The sequence below is a fragment of the Athene cunicularia genome, assembly GCF_003259725.1.
Source record: "Athene cunicularia isolate RWA chromosome 1 unlocalized genomic scaffold, athCun1 chr1_part2, whole genome shotgun sequence".
Classification (NCBI taxonomy): Eukaryota; Metazoa; Chordata; class Aves; order Strigiformes; family Strigidae; genus Athene; species Athene cunicularia.
Genome location: NW_020799092.1, coordinates 39157837 through 39180824, shown reverse-complemented (window position 1 = coordinate 39180824; position 22988 = coordinate 39157837). Strand labels below are relative to the sequence as shown.

Genomic DNA, 22988 nt, shown 5'->3' with positions numbered 1-22988 from the left:
CTTTTCTTCAGGGCCTAGTAGGGGCATCTGAAGCCCTCTTGTTTTCAGTGCCTGCAACCCTCTTTCAGAACACGTACAAATGGAATCTCCTAAGCTCAAACATGTGTCTATTCAATAAAACTTCAAGGACATAGCATTAAAGACCTTGGTCTAAAATTGCCACTTTACTATAAAAAACATATTTTAAGAAGTTAAGAAAAAAGAATGTGGTGTTTATTTGAACAATAAAAATTAATAAAAGGTTGTAGGCTACTGGCAGCTGAGTCTTTTTCATTAGAAATATTGTATTTTGCAAAGTTAATTACGGTTGGAAAGATAATGTTTGCATGCCAACATTTATGTAGTCTGTGTGTATATATATATATATGCACAAATACACAAACACTATTTCTATATTGTATATAAATGTCATTAAATAAATTAGTGATTACAAGTTTTGTGATTTATTTTTATATTTCTAATTTCTAGTATTTGATTGATTCTTTGCAACCATACATGATAAATGAAAACATCAAACCTTCTCCCACATGGAATTCAATGGAAACAGCCAATGAATTATATGAAGGTTCAGCTGAAATGTTTTCCAGCATTCAGACAGCTTCCCCAGTAATATTTACAAGTGTATCTGGTGATAATTTGCCTCCTATAAATGGAGCTGCAAAATTACATTCTGCTATGGGTAAGATATTTTAGGGTGTTTTTCTACCTGCTCCTTTGTTCTGAAGGACCTCCATCATTGTCCCAGATATGATCTTTAGCACATGGTTCAAGCAAATTATAAATGGGTCATTTGTTGGAGTCAGATTATTTTACTACCAAATAACCTTCTGAAGCAAATGGGAATGCCACACAGGCAGGAACTAGCCCCTTGTCACCTAGCTGACCTTCTTCCTAGTGAAAGGAGCACCCGAAAGCCATCAGCCAAGCTGCATAGACAATCAGTTATTACAGTTGCCAAAGCAGGTGTGATTGTCAGGGATTAACATATCTCCAAGCCCTTCAGAGACCTTGATTTCTCTAAGCCTTTTGACTAATAGGTTTTCAAATGTCAGTGAAGGTAAATAGGTCAAAAAGTTACAACTTTGCTATGAGTGACAAACAGGTGGAGATGACCCCATGACATGGTGATGTCATTAGTGTGTACACTTGTTCTGTATTATCAATGGACCAGTGTTTCTTTACCAAGTATGGATATTTGCAAATCATTAAGCAGACCTCAGCTGACAGGCAGGGACTTAAAATACCAGTCAATTTTTACAGTGAATTTTGAACAGTGGGGAGAAAGTCAATTTTTTATGTTTTGAATTTTTTATTAAAGTCACCAAATCCTCCATGTACACTAGTATCTAAAACCAGAATTTAATCCATTAGTTTAAACTACAATGGATCTTTTCTGTACTATATTAATCCTGAAGAATCTTCGTCATACAGAGAAAACTTACAGTGCTTTAAATGTGAATCTTCTTTTTACGGCCTCATTCAGCTTGAGGTATTGAGTTGCTAAAAGATGTCTGCGTTGCTGAAGAATTGACTTCAGATAGCATCTATTGTAATCTAGCATACGAGTGTTATTTTATAGTAATTGCAGTAGTTAAAGCTGTTGACAGCTAAATTTTCAACAGGGTCTGGTGATTTTTAGATGCTTTCATTTTAATGCTGGTCTTGTGAAACTCTGAGCCTGATACACAGATATATGAAGCACCCACACTTTTTCATGTTGCAGTGGCATAATGGCTGCTTTATAACAGTTGATTTTGACTAGCACAGTTGGATTGTGTCTGCCTTTGAACTTTACTGCAGATGCACCAAAAACTTTCTGGGCGTGTATGACTTCTTCATTCTGCTGACCACAACTCTTCTGCTAAAAATACCACTGTGAAGGGATCTGTGAGGAGAGCCATTTCAAGTATAAATATTATAGCATCATTGAGAGGGAAAGGAAGAGGGAATCTGTCCTTCCCAATTAAAAAAATATTGAAAAACACAAAAACTCCATCAACCTAGGAGCCGTGGTTCTAAGCAGTTACTGGACAGACTAGGCCATATACAAATATGCCTTTTCCTAGTTCCTAGGGGATTTCTCTCAATTCTTTTTGGAGACAGCTGTCAGAATAAGCCTCATGGTTTTAGTTCTTGCCCATTCATTCTTTCATCTAGGCTAATCTATCTATTGTACACATGAAAATGGACATATAATAGCCTTTCCTTAATTGAGTGAAGGGATGGAGTGTAAACTTTTTATTTTTGTAATTGCCATGAAAGTTCATTCTTTTACAATAAAATAGTTCCAGGTTGCTGTGTCACAGTGAGTTTCGAATGCAAAATTTAAAAATTAGTTTACAAGTAAGTAACTATTTCTCTTCATTTAATCATAGATAATCAATATAACATTAACATCTTGTCTGAAGAACTGTCATATGTTATAAAGGACCTTGTACCTTTCACAGACTACACAATCAGTGTGTCTGCTTTCACTGTTGTTGGAGAAGGACCACCATCAGTTCTTACAGTCAGGACACTTGAACAAGGTGAAACGTTGTAACTCTCGTATTTTGAAAGTTGACATACATTGACTTCTTTCACTGAACATTTTAATTTTTAAAAAATCATTTATTTACTTACTGTTATAGTTTTCTGTTTTCATTTCAGTTCCAAGCTCAGTACAAAATATATCTTACAAGAATATTAGCTCCTCATCTGTTTTGCTGTATTGGGATCCTCCAGCAAATCCCAATGGGAAAATCATTCACTATACTGTTTATGCAATGGAACTGGATACAAAAAGAGCATTCCACACAACAACTTCAAACAACAGCTTACTTATGACAGGTACAGTGTCAGTTGATTTTAAAAAGTATAAAAATTACAAATATATTATACAAAATTATTTTTTCTGACTTTATGTAATGTTTCCAAGTTAGGTGGTCCAAATCTCCCCTGTCCCCACACACACAACACAACTGCATGCAAAGACCAGGTTGGGACACTACTGTCAGACTCGTCTACTGTGGAGGGGTATGTAGGGAGTGTGAGATGGGAGGAGAGGACTAGGTAAGGCGAGCAGTAATTTGTGAAATGTAGCAAGTAGTAATTTTTGAAATGAATTCCTCCTTGGAATTTCTTCCTCAGCCTCTCCATAAGAAAATATTCCTAAATTAATTGGTTTTCAGACTTGGATTATTTTTCAGTATTTGTCTGACATTAATAATTTTATTCTTTTAAGGTGATAATTTTGATAGTAATTGAAGAAAATGCATCCCTCGTGGTGTTTCAGATTAATGCATATAGAATGAAAGCACATATTAGGATGTACACATGCACTTCCTTTGTTTTGACAAATTCTTAAATGTATTTACAGGGTTGAAGCTGGATGACATTTTAAAATCTGTTGATTTGACTGAGTGCTTATTCAACTCTCCCCCAAAAAATAGGATTAACACATTCTGTCTTTTAGATGACAAATGTGTATCAAAAACTCTCAGAACAGTGACCATTTTTACAGTTTTATAAATAGCTATGAGGAAAAAAAAACCGTTTAAGAAGTCAACAGTCAAGATATTTTTACTTCATCTTTTTAGGTTTAAAGAAGTACACAAATTACAAGATGAGAGTTGCAGCCTCTACCACAGTTGGAGAAAGTGCTTTGTCCGAAGAGAATGATGTTTTCGTGAGAACCCCTGAAGATGGTAAATACTTTGTTTGCAATGATGATTTGATTTCTGTATTGAAGTTTGCACTTCTTCAGAAGACTGGGCACATACATAAGGAGGGGAAGAAAGTGTACAAATAAAATCAGTATTTGTTGAAATTATTAGTCTTCTATCAGTCTGTGACTTCATTCAGCCTGTTTTTAGGTAAGTGCTAGAAATAATGATGAAAGCTGCAACATGATCAGCAATCAAGTAATTTCAACTCTGATAGACAAATGAGAAGAAAGCTGCAAAGCTGAGGTTCCTTCACTGAAAACAATGTGTCTCTAGGTCCCTAGACCCCATCTGAACCAGAATCAATTATTTTTGGGACTCCAGCTTTTTTTTTTTTTTTTTTTTTTTTTTTATCTTATGGAAATTAGGTTAGTTTTGAAGCATCTGGAAATGGCAACTTTCAACAATTCAGAGGCCATATTGCTGTCTATAAGCAGAGCTTCTGATAGAATGAGGGGGGTTTATACTGAATGATGTTACCTGCAGTTGTTTTTATACAGGTTTGGGCCTTTATTAATTTTAAGGCCAATCAATAGTTTTAGTGTAGGGTATAATACTACTTTATGAAGATTTCTGGATATTCCTTGCTTGCTTACAAGGCAGTCTCCACCCATGAAGGCACAGGGGCAGTAGCTGGAGTTGCCATTGGCCTCTGCAAAGAGAACACAGGAATTTGATTTACAGAGCAGAGTCATGAGTATTAAACCTTAATCTTTTCTCATTTGTATCAGGTTTACATTTTCACTGGTTTCAGCAAAGTCATTTTGAGTTTTTGCCAAAGTAATAAAGAAGGTAATTGTCCAGTTGTCGTTTATCTCTCTCATTGCCAAATATGGTACAATACAGGAAAAAATAATTAGTTATGAATAAAAGAGCAAAGGATTAAAGGATTAAAAATCATGGGGATTTATGAATCTTAGATAATTTGAATAACCAACCAGAATACCAAATTAAACAGCAAAACTTGTAAAAGGTGTTTTGTAAAATGCTTGTAAATTTTTTTTAAAGGTTGTGTGCTTTTATGCTTAGTGTTTTGTGGAGGAAAGGCATATCCCAAGAACAGAAAATTACCTATATAAATATCTTTTTCTCTGAAACTTTGCAATTCCTTGTCTTTGGGCATTACAGAAGTTGTTCAGAGTGGAGTTTCAGGCCAGCAGTTTATCCATTGGTAAGAGATGTGTGCAAACCTTGAGGAAGCTATTGAGAAACCCACCAATAATTCCTGCCTTTTTATAAGGCTATGTGTAATTACTTTTGTCTTCCTCTTCTTCTTTGGCTTTGCTGAGGTAATTAAGGTTGAGATTCATGTCTCCTACCTATCTTTAGTCAACCTAGGAGTGAAAGCTTGTTTGACTCTTGAAAAAAGAGATATCTCTAAATAAAAGGTTCACATCTGTCTTAAATAACTTGTGTTAGGATGGAACGCAGTTCAATTGAAAATTAAGCTTCTTCACATGGGAAATATCTGTGTGGACAGTCTTGTCATCCAGAGAGTCGTGATCTGCTACAGTTAACACTTTTCCTTCATGGACATGTGTATTTGTACACAAACTGAATCTCATAATCCGGTTCTTAGTACATTTTTTTTTAATTTTATAGACAGACTGTTTAAGTGGTAAAGTGATGAAGCCTTCAGAGGAATCAAGGTTGACATTCAGAGATGATTTTATTCATAAGTGCAGCCCACTCCTTCAACACTTCTGTGCATTATTAGCTGACTGGAGTCACGTAAACTCATATGTTGCAAGTAGATTTAGCCAACACCCTGAAAATGGGCTTGTTTTGTGCATGACTTTCACACCAGTGCACGCAAGATTTACATTGGGGTCTTCATGGTCATGAATTAGCAGCTGTATCAGTAAACTAAAGGGAATTTAGTTACAGTGCATACAGTGCCTTGGTTCAGCAGTTGTTTGAGTGCAGTAAGATGGGTCATTTAAGAAGAAAGCAGTAAGATGGTATTCAGCTAAGTTTAAAGAACCTGAATTTGAGGAGGACAGTGAGAGTATTTGAAGGATCAATCTGCATGGGAGCAGTAGACAGATTTATTTTTTTCTTAATAAATGCAGTTTTGGATAGATTTGTAAGTTGATGAGAAAAGAAAATCCAGAGAAGCTAAAGTGTCTGGGATGCAAAACGATGCCTGGTTTTATGAGTGAAAAAGAAGACATATTGAAATTATGTCTTGATAAAAAGTGATGACTATCTTTATGATAAAAGGTGGTAAGGCTTTGAGAAGGAGAGTGAATGAGTGAGTGTAGCCCTTTTGGTACAGTTAGCTAATCTAAATGTTAGGTTCAATGGGTGGATGAGATCATTCTTAATCCAATTAACTGAAGTCTCAGAGATTATTTTTTTCTCTTTGATTTCTGTATTGTAGAACCAGACTCCCCACCCCAACATGTGGAATTAATAAATGTAACTGCAACAGAAATAAATCTGAGATGGTTACCACCTGAGCAGCCTAATGGTCTCATAACTCACTATGAAGTTCTGTACCATGATTCTAATGATTTATTTATTAAAAATGCCTCATCTACAACTATATCACTAAATGAAATGAAGCCATATACTCTCTACAACATCTCTGTAAGGGCGTTCACCAGACTTGGCCATGGGAATCAGTCATCTTTACCACTTCTGGTGAGAACTTCTGAAACTGGTGAGTATATAGATTTTTTAAAAAAATGTATATTTTCCACAATCAACTGCTTTATGATGACCTTTGTCCAGGAGATCAATTTAATTAATTTTAAAAGTATGTGTTTCCTTTGCAAAGCAATAAGCTTGAACCCTGTTTAGTCTTTTATATTCAAAGCAGAAGTAAGAGAACAGTAAGGAAGATTAAGAAGTAAAGAAGACAGTGGGAAGTTTTATGCCTGATGGACTTCATATATTTTACTATTTGTCCTTGGGGATTCCCTGTGTCTTGCAGAAAAATAATTTTTTTGTAGGAAAGGAGGGCTTTCAGAAAGTGAGTGCAATTTAAAATTCAAGTTATGAACTGAAATTTTATAAGAATTCGGTCCTAATGGTTTTAGAAAATCAGAATTCGCAGATAGGTGCTATTTTGTAGCAGGCAAAGTTGTTTATGTTATTAGAAATTTTTTTGAGAAGATACAGATAAAACAAAATAGCAGAGGATTAGAGTAGATGAAGTTTTTCCATGAAACGGAAGTAAATTTAGAAGTGAAGATTGGGAAGGATGAGCATTAAGGAGGTGTAACAGGGCATAGGAAGAGACTTGAAATAAATAAGTAGCTGTGAGGTAGGAAAGGATAGGGAAAGGACATAAAACATCAACAGAAAGTCAATTTTCAGTGAAGCTCAACAGGAGAGATATTGGAGGAAAAACAGCATAATGGTTTACATAGAGGAATAGATGGTTGGGTTAAGCTGTAGATTCAGGAATGAAAGGTGTCTGGTGAGACAGACATGAAGGTTAGTTTCCTTTAGGACTCAACTATATCCAGGTAGCACTGGTGTGATGATCATCCTTTTTGTGGGGCCATGTTCACCAATTTGCTACCTTAGACAATTGCCTACTTTGTCTATATCTAGAGCTAGCCCTGGAACTAAACATGATCTGTTTATCACATTTTTTTTTCAGTAAGGAAAGACATGCAGTGGCAGGGAGATAGTTCTGGTTCCTCAATTGTTAAGACACAGCGGAATTAGTATGAGCTCCTTCTCCTTGTTTCTGAAATGATCTTTGATCTTTGTTGTGTGAAGTAGTTGTGGTCTAGGCCTGCCTACCAAGTCAAGCTCTTAAGGAACAGGGACACAAACACCTAGTTTTCAGATTGCATGAAACAATAGTCATAATGGAAGCACTGGTGGTACTTTTGAAGATTTTATTTGGTCAGATACCATAGGTATGTAGGCACCTGCCCAACTGATACAATGTCCTTAGACATAACCTTTTTTATTGCTCACTTTAACTTAGACATTGATCTTATGTCCAAGTTTTATTCTTAAGGTAGTTAGTTCTTTCTCAGTGCCTAACTCCTCTGATGCTCAGAACACAAATTTGAATTCCTGTGATAGAGATGAGAAGCTGCAAAAAATGTCTTCTGAGATGAGAAGAATAAAACCAAGGGAGAAACTGGAGAATAGAGCATTTTGAGTGAAACACAGCCTATTAATGGGCTGGTGTGTTTGAAGAGCTCTTGGGAGTTCTCTGTTACCTTTCTACCATGAAATTAGGCAGAATTGTGGGCTGATTATACTGTCTCTCACAGAATTTATCCCCTTTATGGCTGTTGCTTAAGCATAAATTATTTAGCCTTTTGAATGCAGAATTTCATCAAAATCTCCTAACTATAGCTAACTTGGAGGATTGCAGTGATAATTATGGGGTGTTAGAAGGAAAGTTTCGTGTCATGCTCCAGATCCCTTTTTGTATGACATGTTAAGATGATTTCCATATTTTTTTTTATTTTTAAATGACCCGTACCTTGTTATACTATGTGTCTGTCATGTGGTTTTGATCTTCCAATTCAATGTCTTTTAAAATTTATTTCATTAAAAAATAGGATAACAATCCAAATGTTTACAGTGTATTTAATTTAAACCAGTTTAAGAAAATGCTTAACCAATTAAACTGACTGAAATCTTCTGTGAGTCTAAATTTTGTCTTCCAGTTCCTGATTCTGCACCAGAAAACATAACCTATAGGAACATCTCATCCATGGAAATTGAATTATCATTTTTCCCACCATCCATTCCCAATGGAATCATACAGGCATATACAATATATCTCAAGAGGGCTAATGGAACCCAGCAAAGAGTCATAAACACTACCCTTCTGACGCTACATATTACAGGCCAGTAATAAATGATCTGGAACTTACAGCAACTGTAAATTGTTCTGAGACAGGATCAACACTTAGTTAATTGGTTGGACATGATCCTTCTTATATAAATTTATGTGCTACCTGTCCTGAGAAGTAGCCTGTTGTGTCCTGCCGTAGTGTGCTGGAATGGGCCATAAACGGCAGAGTCTAACATTGTATTTTAGATGTTTAAAGTACAAGGAACTTCAATAGATTTCTTTGCATATCTATCATTGTAACGAAGTAAGCACTTGAGCCACCTACATATCTTTCTGATCTTATTCTCAAAAAAAAATCCTTTCCTTTGCATTCATCTTTGTATCTTTTTCTATATTCTGTCATTATTACTGAGGCATGATACAGCACTTGATGCTGGGAGCTCAGTACCTTAACCAGTAAATTATCAGAGTACAGCCAAGGACACACGGTAAAGCATTCTAGGAATATGAAGTATAAACTAACAATTATGGCTCTGCTCCTTCTTTTGTTCATGCAGAATGCTTTGTGTTCAGGTTTTCCTAATGCTTATTTCAGTCTCTAAAGACATAGATCCGTGTAAATGGTGGGCTTATTCAGCACTTCAAAACTACTTATTTTCCATTTAAAAATGTAAATGGATCCACTGAATGGTTCGTTTATTGAATTATTCTTCTTTCTTTAGATTTAAAGAAATATACAGAATATACTGTAGAAGTGTCTGCTAGCACCACAATGGGGGAGGGCCTTCGTAGTTCACCTCTGCATATACTGACTGATGAAGATGGTAAGTCAGAACAGAAGTTGAAATGTATCATTTCCTGCCTGTAGTCTTAAACTAATCCTATACATCAGGTCAGATATAAGTTTTATATATGTTTTTTTGCAATTATATCTGTGTATTGATGTCTATATCTATCTACATGCAAACATATTCATCAATCTATCTATATATCTGTTATTTAATGTATTTACCAGAACAAGCTATGTGAAATGGCATGCTTGCTGCGCATGGACATTTGATCTTACTAATATCTTATGAATTTGAAGAATCTTGATTTACTAATATTATTTTAATACACCACATAGTAGAATTAAATGTTGTGTTTGGTTCTACAGACATGTGAGAGCTGGAAAAATGGAAAACCACCAAAAGGCAGCATGAATGGTTCAGGGACTTTCTTGTTCTTTCATATGGAGATTTTTCGATTCTTCTAAATACAATCATGTATAGATACACATATATAGATGTAGAATTATTAATATGAAAATGCTCAAAGTCCATTATCTTTAGTACTGGACTTCCAAATTGAGCAGGGGAGTGTTCTGCACTGCAGACCGAGGGTAGAACAGCCATCGCATCCCTTGCTGGTTACTGCAGAAGAACCGCAAAATGGTATTTGTACTTTCAGTACCCAATTTAGTTGTGGGAAGTTATCATTAGTCCCTTCTATAGTTTCTTGAGGGGGAATCCTGAAAAAAATTCAAAGCAGTATCTTAACTTAGGTGCTGTGACTCATGTTTTGAAGGAGTCTATGTCTGTCCCTCCCCATTGCTTAGGGAGGAAGTCTCTGGGAACCTAGACTAAACGGACGACAAACATCCCATAAGCCATTCCCAAATTAAGTCTCTTTTCATGACTTCACTGATCGCCTAAGATCCAGCTTTTGATGATAATAGATCTTTGCAAATTGCCAAGATGTTGACAGGCTTATATTCACATTGTAATAAACCTTTGCTCAAGACTAATGTTGCTGGAGCACACTGGGAACAGCTAATTTTGATAAATCCATCTTTTGCATAGAGTATTTTTATTCAGAGAATTGTAGATACTGTTCTTCAGCAGAAAATATCCTCTGAATAAGAACTTTAGAATGAACCAGGCACGCCAAAAAGACATGACATTCACAATATGACAGATCTTTTATTATATAGCCACTGAAGATAATGAAACAAGTAAAACACTAAATACAGCTGTCGCCATTTTTCGCTAGTAAATACAGACATTCACTGAATTCAGTGAACCTTTGTTCATGAAAAATATTTTTTTTCTTAAATGTACAGAGTTCTAAAACCCTTATGCCAGCTTTTGAGATAGTGAAAGAAGGAAAAACAACTGAAAAACAACAATATTTATAATACACCACATGTTCTTTATTCACAGGAACACAGTGTTCCAAGGTCCAGACCAAATGTTTCATAGATTTGCTAATAGCTATGCTCATATTCTCAATTTTCATGCATGACTACAGCTATGACCTGAATATTTAGTGCATGATGCTCTTTGGTTTAATTTGAGAAAAACAAAAGTAATTCTAATATAACTTTTTACTGATACATATATCCATGAATCAAGATGAAGAGAAAGATTTACTTCTCAACAACATGCTATTACAAAGCAGTATCACTTATGAATACACAGGTATATTTTTCCTCAGCAATATTTATATGAACTTCAGAATGAAATCAAATATGGACTAACATTTACATTTACTTACATTGTTTCCTTACACAGTCGTGACATGGTGTCATGTAGAGTTCATCTTAAAATTAATTTTGAGGGTCTCAGTCAATGCCTATCTTTATATTTGCCCTTGTGACATCTTAAATGTATGAATGTGGTCCTTGTTTGATGCAGAAAATAGATTTCACCACTGCCTACTATCCCACATTTTTATCATTTCTCAATGCCATGCTTATCCATTTTCCCACCTTTTGGTGCTTTCTGTAATTCTTTAGAGCATCTTCTTTTCCTCAGGGGAACTATTTTGCTATATTTTACATGTGGTTATACCTATAAAGCTCTTGCTTTTATTAGAAGGGGAAAAAAAGTTACAGCAATGTACTTGGACAGTAGGGGAATCGCTGTGACCTACGCATTGCTCTGTTTTCTCATGAAGTACTTTTTCCATTGAATCACAGAAACAGATGTTCGTACAGCACCATGCAAAATCTTCTTTTATCATCTGTCAGAAAAAGGAAAAGAAGCTGCGTGTTACCTTTGTTGATGGATACTGTACCAGCGTAGTACAAAGTTCACTTTCCATCACAAATAATTAAAAACCTATTTAAGAATGCTGCATATCCCATCGATCTTAGCTGTTTAACAAGATGTTGTGTCCTATTCTCTCATTTTACAGCTCCAACTTCTCCTCCAGAATCCCTCTCTGTAAAACAGTTGTCGGGTGTCACTGTGAAGTTGTCATGGAAACCTCCACTGGAGCCAAATGGAATTATCCTCTATTACACAGTTTACGTCTGGTAAGATTTTCTGGAAGTAGTTCTGAGGATAAATATTAATCTGTAACCTATCGGGAATGTTAGGTTTTTCTTACACAATGTGTTGATTACACATTTTTGGAGAACAAATATTCATCCAGCATTTAAAATAGTAGCCTTTTGTATATACAAATTCAGATATAATCTATCTGAGTCGGTTGCAATGTAGCTGAAAATTGGGGTATTAAATATTTTGTAAGCATTTTCAACTTTTTTTTACAGGTTATGTTACTGTAAATGAATTCAAATTTAAATTAGACCATGGTGACTGTTTTCATTAAGTTCTGATTAGGCCTGTTGTAAGGCAGAGCAAAAGCCTATGCTAAATTGTCAAGGAGATTTGAAGTAGTCTTAAAATAGAGAAATATTGCTTTCTTTTGTAGAAAGTGTGCAAGAGCAATGTTAAGAGTCTTTGTATATGCTATTAGTTATGTCTACTATTATATTTTGTATTTATTATATTCATAGAAAAGAAGTATTTTTAGCAGATATTTTTCATTTACTGTGGTTTGGTTTTTTTTCTATCTGTCCTTTCTTTTTCCCTATTTTTTTTTCTGTCATCCCTCTTGGGATCTTTTTTCACCTTTAAAAAGTACTTCTGTCGCTTACAAACTTGCAACTTCTGTCCTATTCCCTGCATAACACAGTTTGGTCTAATGATGTGGCATCTCTTCAAAGACCTATTATAACTTCTACTGGGAATGAAAAGATTTTGTTATTGATCACTTTTAACATATTACATTTATGCTGTACCATTTTATTGCCACTACTAAGGTGCAGGAAGCAAGTGCTAATATGCATGTTATGAGATGCGAACCAGATATGCCAATCAGCAGTTGCTATAAACACACTTCTATTGAGCTTACATTTATTATTCTAATGTTACTTGACAGTTTTGGGGTAGGATTTAGCCTCAGTTCCTACTGATTTTTTATTTTTTTTTTTAATTATAGCTTCTAGTTACGTTGGTGATAAAGTGAACAGGAGTGAGCTCTTCTATCCAGAAAAGTTACATTTGGCTTGTCTCATTACTTCTACTGTATTGTCAAGGTCTGGTGCTCTTTAACCACAGAAAACATTATATTAAAGATTGTGCTCTAGCTAGGAAAGAGTTACTTCATGATAAGGATTATGGTTTTGATACAGGCTTATTCAAAGGCTTGAGGTCATACAACTTTTCATCCTTATATTGCCTTAAAGCTTACTGCTTTTTTATTATGACGAGTTAGTAAGAATTCTTTTAAAAAAACCCTACGAATTGATCTATCTTTCTAAATATTTTAATTAAGCATCCACATAACTTTTTGCAGTAATCCTTGTCCTTTTTGCTTCCATATTCTCCTTGCTCTGTCTTATCTGTCCTTACTGTGCCATATCTAAAATTAGAGAGGCATTAGGTATCATCTTGAGGCAAAGACATTGGAGAAAAACTTCCATTGCCTTCAAAGGGGTCACAACGTCACTCCTTCCTTGGAGGTTGTGGTTTAGGTTTTTGGTTGTGGGTTTTGGGGTTTGTTTGTTGGGTTTTGGTGTGGTTTGTTTTTGGGGTTTTTTTTGGTTTTTTTTTTTGGGGGGTGGAGGCAGGGAGAGAAGGAGGGCAATTTTAAGTATTTAAAAGAATTGTCAAGATTTGACAAGGCAAACTGCCATGCCATAGTTGCTGCTTTTGAAAGGCATTCAATATATTTTGGGGAATATTGTTAATCCCAGAGTTTCTCAATAAAGCAGAAAGAAGAAGATTAATACAGATGTTAAATAATAGATGTTCCTTCTCTTAACTGTACTGTTAACAGTTGTAGAGAATTTGGTAACTTCTTTAATGGGTTGGGAACAAGAATCCACAACTACTAGAACAGATAGTATAATGTCTGTAATGTTTTCATTGTTGCTATCTTTTATGGTCACAGGACAAGGTGGTTTTCGGTGTTAGCAGGTAGCAAAGCAACTTTCTGCATGCCTTGAGTCTACAAACTCATACTCCCTGAATCTGCAGTTCTGGACTATCAAAGGCATATTAACAAACTTGCTAAACTTGTATATAGCTATTGTCTTTTGGCATTATCTTGTTCAGCAAATTTTATGAGATAATTACTGACTAAATCTACTTTGAAGTACAGCTTTTTAAGAAAATATAGTACCTGTCTTTGTCAAGTGAAAGTACATGATTTCTCAGAACCTCTTTTATCTGGGTTTCTGAAATACATCATTTAAAACAATTTTAACTGTTCTTCATTAAAATTCCTTGGCTTAGCTTGTTCTGGTAGGTACTTTTCTTTCTCATTGTCTGTTAAGACTGCATGCACTTTGATCAGTGTTTTCTTATTATTTTGATTGCAATCTTTGTCTTTCTGTTTAGAAAAAACTACTTTTCCTGAAACACCCCAAGCTTTTGTTCTTCTTCCTAACTATGCCTGATTGTGGAAACATATTTTGGCAAATAAGATGTTATAAGAATGTAGTTAGTGAGAGTAGAAGTGTTTTCAGCACTAAGCTGTGGATTTTCATCTTGCTTAAATTATAACCAGCTATATTTTTCCATACTAAAAATATATTGGGCAAAGTTGTCTTTTCTTTGTATAGAATTTTTGATAACTGCAGATGCAACCTTTTGATCTCTTTACTGACTATTCAAAATATCAGAAGTTTGGGAAATATGTAAATGTTCTTAAATTTCTCTCATACCAAGAGCCTTTCCCATGTCAAGAGACATTCCACTCAAAATCTGAAAGGGTAGGGAGAATTTATTATTTTCATTCTCATATATTTTCTCATTCCAATTGTTTGTTAATATAACTTCATTAATTATTAGTGATTGGTGATCTTTGCTAATGGGACATTAATTCATCTATCAAAGGATGAAAATCAGCCCATCTAATAATTTTGAATCAGCCTTTCCCTTTATTTTTTTTTTAATTATAAGTTGTTCTCTTGTTTGTGAAGAGCTCCTGGAACAAGATATTCACTTTTACTTGTCATCCCTGTACAAAATCCCGTTAAAGACACAGGGCACCCACTCACATAGAAATCTTTGCAGGAATGGAACATTAGCTAGCTTTTTTTCCTGCTGTTTTTTTTCTTAAGAGATTAACTTAATTTAATGAGGAAAAGCAGAGTTTTTGAATTCACGTTAGTTATTGCTGTATCTTATCTTACTTTCTGATAAACATCTCATACCTATGCTAATACCAGTGTTTTATTAATGTTACATCTTACAGTCTTTCTAGACGCGTTTTGACCTGACTAGAGTTCCATTCTGATCCCCTGCTACATTCCACCAGAATTAACTCAGCACCAGCTAATTCCTGTTCCATATCATCTTCTATTATTCCATTTATAACTTCAGCCTTCTGACCAATTTCACAGAGTCACAGTAGGGCATGCTCCCTGCTATAATCTTTTTATATTTCGCTATTCCTGTCCAGGGAGACAGTTCAGTTATGCCCTACTGTGTCCTTCCCAAGGGTACCAGATAACTATTTGATAGCACTTACTAGATGGACATGGTCCTCTTGATATTCCATATAATCATTGTCTTTGCTGATGTAATTTACAAATATCTTTCTGTGGGTTTCTTGTTTTGGATTTTTATAAAGCAAAATAAGAGCCTTATTGTGATGCAACAGGACAAAAGTGAACTTTTCAACATAAATGATAAAGTTATCCCCGTCTTTTTTAAAGCCTAAAATAATTTGAATTTACCACAATATTGCATTTTTCAGTTTTATGTTGTATGCCACAGTTGCATACATACAGAAATGGTGTGTATATATAATTAATGAAATACTTTTTCTTTAGGAATAAAATGTCTAAAAGGAGTGTTAATGTAACAGAAACATCATTGCAGTTCACAGACTTGGAATATAACTATGAGTATAATGCTTACCTAACAGCAAGTACAAGATTTGGAGATGGCAACATAAAAAGTGATACTATAACATTCAGAACTTCTGAAGGAGGTAAGCTTATATATAGTATGAATCTTTAATTTCATTCAGCTTTAAAATTGTCAGCCTTATATTTAAGTTTGTAAAGCTACTGAAGTAGAAGTGGCATTTGACTGGTCAGGAAGAGACATTCTACTTTTCTGTTTGTCTGTGTGTCTGTCTTTATGTGTACATGTATCTATGGATCTATAAAATTACAATGGGTATTTCTGTTAATTTATTGAGCAAAACTTTGCATTTCCCTTCAATACAGGCAAAAATAAAATAATTTAAAATTTTTGAAATAATTTTATAATGTATTTTAACAACTCTTTGTTTTATCTTGCTGTGACACAACTTTTGATAGGGAAATACTCTTCAGAGTCTCTTTCACAAATCTGAAATTGTTCTAATTTGAAAATTGAATCTGTAACACTGATTTGTTTATTTTAATGCTGTTATACTTCAAACACGATAGATGACTTTCATAAGTGATCATACTACATATTGTGGTTTTTAAGTCATTCAGTTTAATTATTGTTTCTGGTTTTCCCATCAATTATATTGCTACAATCTGTTCCAAAATGGATAGTATGCAGACATATTTCAGCATCATCCTGCATAGATAAACAGACTTCCCAACACACAATAACTAGCAGGATTAGCATCTATCTAAGCCATCCCTCAGAAGATTGTCTAAATCACCAGGTCAGAGGTATTCCCAGTCTTTGCTACAGAAGCTGTTATGGAAACGTGAACTGACTTTTTAGGGCAGGATTTTTAGGAACTGATACTGGAGTTCCCCTTCCAATTAATATTTTAATATTTTATACAAACAAGAACAGCACAAAGCAAGAGAAATAAGATAATTTAGTGTTCGGTACTCTACTGCATGTTGTGTAGAGCACTTTCTTGGATGGCAAAAAATACAGATTTACATTCTCTTAAGCTGATTTAAGGAACTGAATTTGAGTCTCCTGTATCACTGTGTTACTGAGAAGGACCATATGCTGCTATCCTTTACAGGATAGGAGGAGAGGCTAATTGAAGGCTTGCAGAGCCCTTCCTGTATGTTTAATAGGCTGAGAAAAGAGTCAAAAGCAGATATTATCTGCTTAAGTGCAAGCTTAATTATCATCTGGTTTACCTACATGAGTATCATCTGAGTTACCTCTTCTGTTTATAATCAGCAAAGAGAGAACAAGGCTTTTAATTTAGGTTTTCTAAAACAAATCCTTGTTATTCCTATTGACTATATATGGAGCGTCAAGCCCTAACTCAGTCACCTTCAACATCTCCAAATTAGACTTTCCATGTACCCAAAGCAGTAAGTACAGGACAAATTATATAAGAAAAGAGTATCCATTTAGAACTACAGCTAAATACAAATGTGTCTGAAAAAATAACATTTAAAAAATTTATTTACATCTACTGTTTATTTCATAATCTCCAGAAGCATTTTTTTATACCATAGTCAGAAATATATTTAATTTGACATAAGATGTTGTCAAATCTATAGCAGATATTTCTGAGGCACTAAAATGTACATAACCTTGAGTTAGGTATGCTAAACCTTAACATTTTTCCAGCACCAAGTGATCCACCAAAAGATGTTGAGTACAGAAACCTTACATCCACATCGATAGTGCTGTTCTGGTCTCCTCCTCAAAAGCCTAATGGAAATATACTGTACTACTCAGTTTATTTCAAAAATAATTCAGGGATATTCATGCAGGTAAGCTTATTTTTATATTATTCTTTTGTATAAAACAATAAAGTGTTCTAATAATTCATTAAAGATTAAACCAATTTTATAGTTATCAATATATTGTTTTTTCATATTTCTGTTATCACAAGGCAGCTTTTTAACTTATAAAGAAAGAAGCACTGCTTGTAATCATACGTGTTGTGTATCTCATTGGGCATTCATATCATTAAGCATTAAAGCAAAATTTTTGTGTAATACTCCATATTGCAGTTTATATGTACATGTATATACACACACATACATCTAATAGATATATATGCACAACATAGACACAAGACTCATTACATTCATTGCACGTCTTTTAGACTGTTTATTTTAGTTTAATCTATCAATGTGAATAAATTTGCGTAACAGTTCTGTTTTTACTTTTTAATGCATGTTTGTCCAGTACTGAAAATAAGATGTCAAAGGAGTGAAAACATTATTATTTCATATTTTTGTTGCTCTCAAAAGGAAGTCACTGACTAGTATGTTGAAACAAAGGTACTGAGAATCCTAAATTAAAGGATAAAAGACAAATAAAAGGTTATTTATAATTTTTTGGTGATCTGCACATTTCCATGTAGGGATTTTTTGTTGCTACTTTCATCCTTAATTATGCACCACATTTATTAATTGTATATATAGTTTTTCTGTTCTCCTTCCTAAGAATATATTATGATACAGAAATATAATAAGAAGAAATCAGCTTCCTTTACAGGTTTTTGGTCACAAGCTTTACTCATGTGGAAGAAAGAAATATAAATCTATGAAGAAACTAGTGCATGAAAAATTACCTCAACTGCATAACTTTATGCTCAAGATATGACTAGTTTGAGTTATGCATGTGCTTAAGGATATCTAGAAAAAATATTCACAAATTTTACAAATACCTGGGACCAAATAATTGCTGACACACTTCAGTGTATACACTTCTCTGACTTCTGTGAAACTGTGTGGTTTCCTGGCTCTGTCTGCATGGTTTCAGGACCATGCCATGAATTCACATTCTGATGAGATTAAAATCAGGGCTACAGTTCAGAGCTTCAGATTCTGCTTGCACACACTGCTATACCAAAAGCATTTTCTTAGCCTAATAAATCCCGGAGAAACCTCTACTCCAGTGCATTACCTGAACCAGCCCATCCCGTGAAGAGTGTCTACATTTCTCTAATTCTTGGACAACTCAGGTGATTTTAGAGGAGGACTACGGACTTGGGCTATTCCTGCCCTTAGGAAGATGAAACTCTGAGGGGAAAGAGTAAGGTGAAACTGATATACTGAGAGCTAAAATCCATCTGGAAGTGACCAGGAATCTGGAAATGAAGGACCAATATAGGGAAGATGGAGCTCAGTAGCACTGGCCCAGCAAGGTGAGGGTCCAGTTTCATTATCATGTGATGTAGCTGGGTGAGGAGAGTATGGTGGCATGGGTGGAAGTTACATGGTGGATGGCAGAAAAGTGCTGACAATAGCTCCACTTCTAGGTGTGGAAACTACAATTTTCATCCTTTCAGCTTTGATTTCTGACCCATCCCTCTGCCATCAGAAGATAGGTTTCAGCTGCTGTTGCATCTGTCTCTTACTAGCTATGGGAGATCACCATTAATCTCTCAAATCATGATCCACTCCTAATCTGTCTGCTCCCCTTAACTCTCTGCCCTTCACATGCCTTTCTGTTCACTATTTGACATGGCAACTACTGTATCTGCATTGCACTCCTATTGTGTACCTTGGCATTCCTGTGGGTGCAAGACAGATTTCAAAGAGGAAAAAAAACCCAACTCTCCCCTGCTCACTTCTGTCAGATATTTTATATTACTCTTTTTACAACAGAGAAATGCATATGTGAAAGCCAGCCCGATATGTGTATATATATATTATATATATGTGCCATATACAGTCTGTTGTAAGCTGTATGAGTGCATGCACACAAACAGCTTACAACTATGAGCAACTTGAAGTATAACCATGTAGTTGCAGGGTCTGTTGATAAGTTTTGTATTGCACACATTTGGAAAGAAATAGTCCTTGGTTGCGATACTCTGCATCTAGGTCACCATTCTGCTTATGTTTATGCAAACTGGATTTTCAGTTTGGGAAATGATATACGAGAATTAAAAAGTAAATTATATTTTCACATCTCTAGGAACCCCACCTTCTCAGACGCACTGCTGTAGGCTGCCATTCTCTGCCAGTCTTTCATCTGCTTCTTTGTCAGGACCCAATAACAGAGGTCCAGATCTTAAATCATATCTTCTAGATGCCTGAAAAGCCATCCTGGCTGAAGAATTTCAGGCAAATTAACATCTTCCAGTGCTGTCATAATCTGAAATAGATATAATAGTCATAGTAAAACTAGTGCTATTCTGTTGTCTCAAGTTCTCACTTCTCCTCACATGTTCTCAGACTCCTCAGGCATATGAAAACTTAAATATGACAAAGCACTGATTACAAGTATGTTAGGAAATCGGTACTTGTAGAGTAAAGCATTTTGTTTAGGGGGAAAAATACAAAAGACCTGAGATGAAGGATGCAGTTTACTCCTTGATATGATGCAGAAACTTGCAGGAAAAATAGTTTTTCCTTTACGAGAAAAAAAGTTACATGCCTTCATAGGACAGAAAAATAATGTATAGTTTCTTTGCTTTACAGGTCTACATGAAAAATCATGGTGCGGCTGTCCAGTCAGAAGGCCTGAGATGCTCAGACCTAGGATTCAGAACCAGAACAGCAGAAGGAAAAATTTAGTGATGGAGATTAAATTTGAGGATTTTAGTGGATGAGTGGGCTGTTTCTATGGGGATGCTGACAGATTGTATAAGAAAAAGTGTCAGAGAGGGAGCAATGACTGGTAGCCAAATAGAAGAAGCTATCACTTGCACTAGGCTGGGTTCAAGTTCAGCTTTATCTTTCATCTCCTGCTGCCGTAGGTCTAGGCAAAAGGCAACTTTTTGGTTTATGTTCACTACTCTGCCCCAGTGCAGAAAAGATATGGCACATATTCTGATGAAGGTCATGTCATACACAGATAACATAGCACTGTACCACTTGTTCACATCACTTCTCTGTGACACTGCTGGATTCCTACAGTTTGAGCTTTCACTGCAATAGCAGCTTTGCAGGTTTTGCTCCACAGTGCCTGGCATGGTGATTAAAGGAATCATACTGCCCTGTGTGTGAACCATACTGCCTCCGTCTTATCAAGGAAATAAGTAAAAGAATCTGTGGAAGTAGTTGTCTTATTGCTGAATACTGATCTGTAAGAGATAATCACTGACTTGAATAAACTCTTTTATTCAGTCTCTCTATACTTGTGCTTTGATTAGCCAGAAAGTGGGAAAAGTGCTAATTACAAACCTAAATTGTTGCCTGGAGAAAATTCTCCAGTGTAGGAATTTCAGTACAGATGACAACCTCTCTGCTTGGCCAAACCAGACAGGGGAACCAGGAGCTATGTAGGGAAAAAAGCCTGATGCCCTTCTAGAGACTGAACATTAGAACCCAAATCACCCAACCCCTGTACTTGAAGCCAACCTAAATGAACATGGCTGGATACAGTTCAGAGTGAAATTAGGCTTGGTCTGCCCTCAGGATGCAGACAAGGTATGCAAGAAATATGCTATATTAACTTAACAATCAAACATTTTCTTTCACGAGTATAACCAACATAGGGATAAAAAGGAGACTTCCCTAAAATACACTGCAAATTTTTTAAAAGATGGCCTCAGAATGGTACAGCACACAAAAAGGAAATATCTTCACTTAGGTTAGTACTGGAACAGTGTATGTCACGCTCCTGGAGGGATGGCTTGGTTTAGCCCTCAGTTTTGCCACTCTCCCCCAGTTACTATGGTTAAGTATATGATACTCTAACTTAGAACAACAATGCAATGCAATGAACCTAAAGAAGGAAACAGAACAGAGGAAAAAGGTTAACAATGAAGAACAGTACCACTATGTTATCTGTATACAACTAATTACAGCTTTATGCCACTGGAAATTTCTGCCACTTCCTGAGGTGAAGAAGATACTACTTTCTGCTGACACTTTCATGGCCTGTGTGTATTGCTTACACGTAGCTGCTTTTAATAATCTGATACTTTGCTATGTCAAAACTTCTTTCATGTATGGATGAAGAAAGGGACAGAAGAAAGAATTTCTTCAGCTGTAGCCAAAGATCCTAAGCTGTTTGCTTTCATCTGCAGCCACAGTTAATTGTAAAACTTCCTATAGTGTTCTATCCCCAGGGTACAATTAGTGCAAGTTTAATCTTTTCTCAGTCCTTACCCCTTACCCACACAGTTCTTCCTGCTCACCCTTACTCTTAATTACATGTTCATTCTTTTCTAACATTTTGTCATATCAGAAATTTGAGGTAATCCCCAGTCCTTGGGCTCCTCATAGCAAGGGGACTACTTCTTAAAACATTTTTTGTTGAACCACCAAAAAGCCTGTTGTTACAGCATTCTTGCTGGTTCACTGAGCCCTTAACTGCCAGACAGCTGACTAAATTGTAAAGGTATGCTTTTCAAACTAAGAGTTGGATTTTCAGCTGTTCATACTCCCCTTAAATCTAGAATCAAAACTTGATGTGGTACCTTTGACATTTTTACCTTGAAAACTCAGAGAATTATTTAAGGGTTTTTTTTTATATTATTGTTATAAATTGATAATTTTTAATAATTAAAATATAGTAATAACAGCGTGAGGGTAGTAGAATGGCACTTCTGAGTCAGAAGCTATTTTTTGTCATACTGTGCTTGCGCATCAGAAAGTTTAATTAACTACCTTAGAATTTGATCCTCTGTTTCCGGTATCTTAACCCTATTCAAGTGTAAAGCAAAGCTCTTCCCAGCCTTTTTCAGTTAGTTATGTGAAGATAGCATAAGCTTCCATCTACGTTTAGAAGTCATATATTAAGGTGGAAATTTTAAGCATTTTGGCTGATGTTGACTTAACCTAATCTTTCAGACAAACATAACAGTGTGCTTTAAGTCTGTTAATAGGAGTGGATATAGAAATTTGTACCGCCAATTTGTGCAGCTTTTGTTCTGCATTCAAAACAAAGGCTTACATTTTCATTATAAAACAAACTGTTTACATATTTAGGTTACGTGAGCACTAGTGACTGTAGGCAGAACTAGATCTGCAGATGGTGTAAAAATCTCAGGGAAATGAATGAGAGTGCCACCTATTATTCTTTGCAGAAATAAAATAATTTTGCCTGTACAAAAAAATTGTTAAATTGGTTACTGTTTGGTAGAGTGTATCACAGTGACTTCTTCAGTATGAACTTTCCTCAAGAGAAATATAACCCATTTTTTTAGTATGCAGTTTTAGTATGCCTGTGTTTATACATGGTATTTTTGAATTTGAATATGCAAACATTGCAGTCACCTGTTTTTGTAAGTCTGCTGTCACAGCCTCTCTTCTTAAAGAAAGCATTTAATGTAAAGCCAGCTTTGTTTTTAAGGAGATGGAGTTGCAAATAAGGTCTAACACCGAAAATAGTGGACAA

General features: G+C 35.3%; 1 protein-coding gene across 1 annotated transcript in view; it reads left to right on the top strand.

Moving 5' to 3' along the window:
- The window catches only part of PTPRQ (protein tyrosine phosphatase, receptor type Q), a 108409-nt gene that overhangs the window by 17496 nt on the left and 67925 nt on the right, over positions 1 to 22988 (top strand). Inside the window, exons 10-19 of the mRNA XM_026868362.1 lie at positions 469 to 679; positions 2376 to 2528; positions 2650 to 2829; positions 3579 to 3686; positions 6088 to 6369; positions 8351 to 8533; positions 9204 to 9305; positions 11659 to 11779; positions 15593 to 15753; positions 17310 to 17455. Of these exons, the coding sequence (XP_026724163.1) occupies positions 469 to 679; positions 2376 to 2528; positions 2650 to 2829; positions 3579 to 3686; positions 6088 to 6369; positions 8351 to 8533; positions 9204 to 9305; positions 11659 to 11779; positions 15593 to 15753; positions 17310 to 17455 (1647 nt within the window). The remainder of the gene's footprint in view (positions 1 to 468; positions 680 to 2375; positions 2529 to 2649; positions 2830 to 3578; positions 3687 to 6087; positions 6370 to 8350; positions 8534 to 9203; positions 9306 to 11658; positions 11780 to 15592; positions 15754 to 17309; positions 17456 to 22988) is intronic.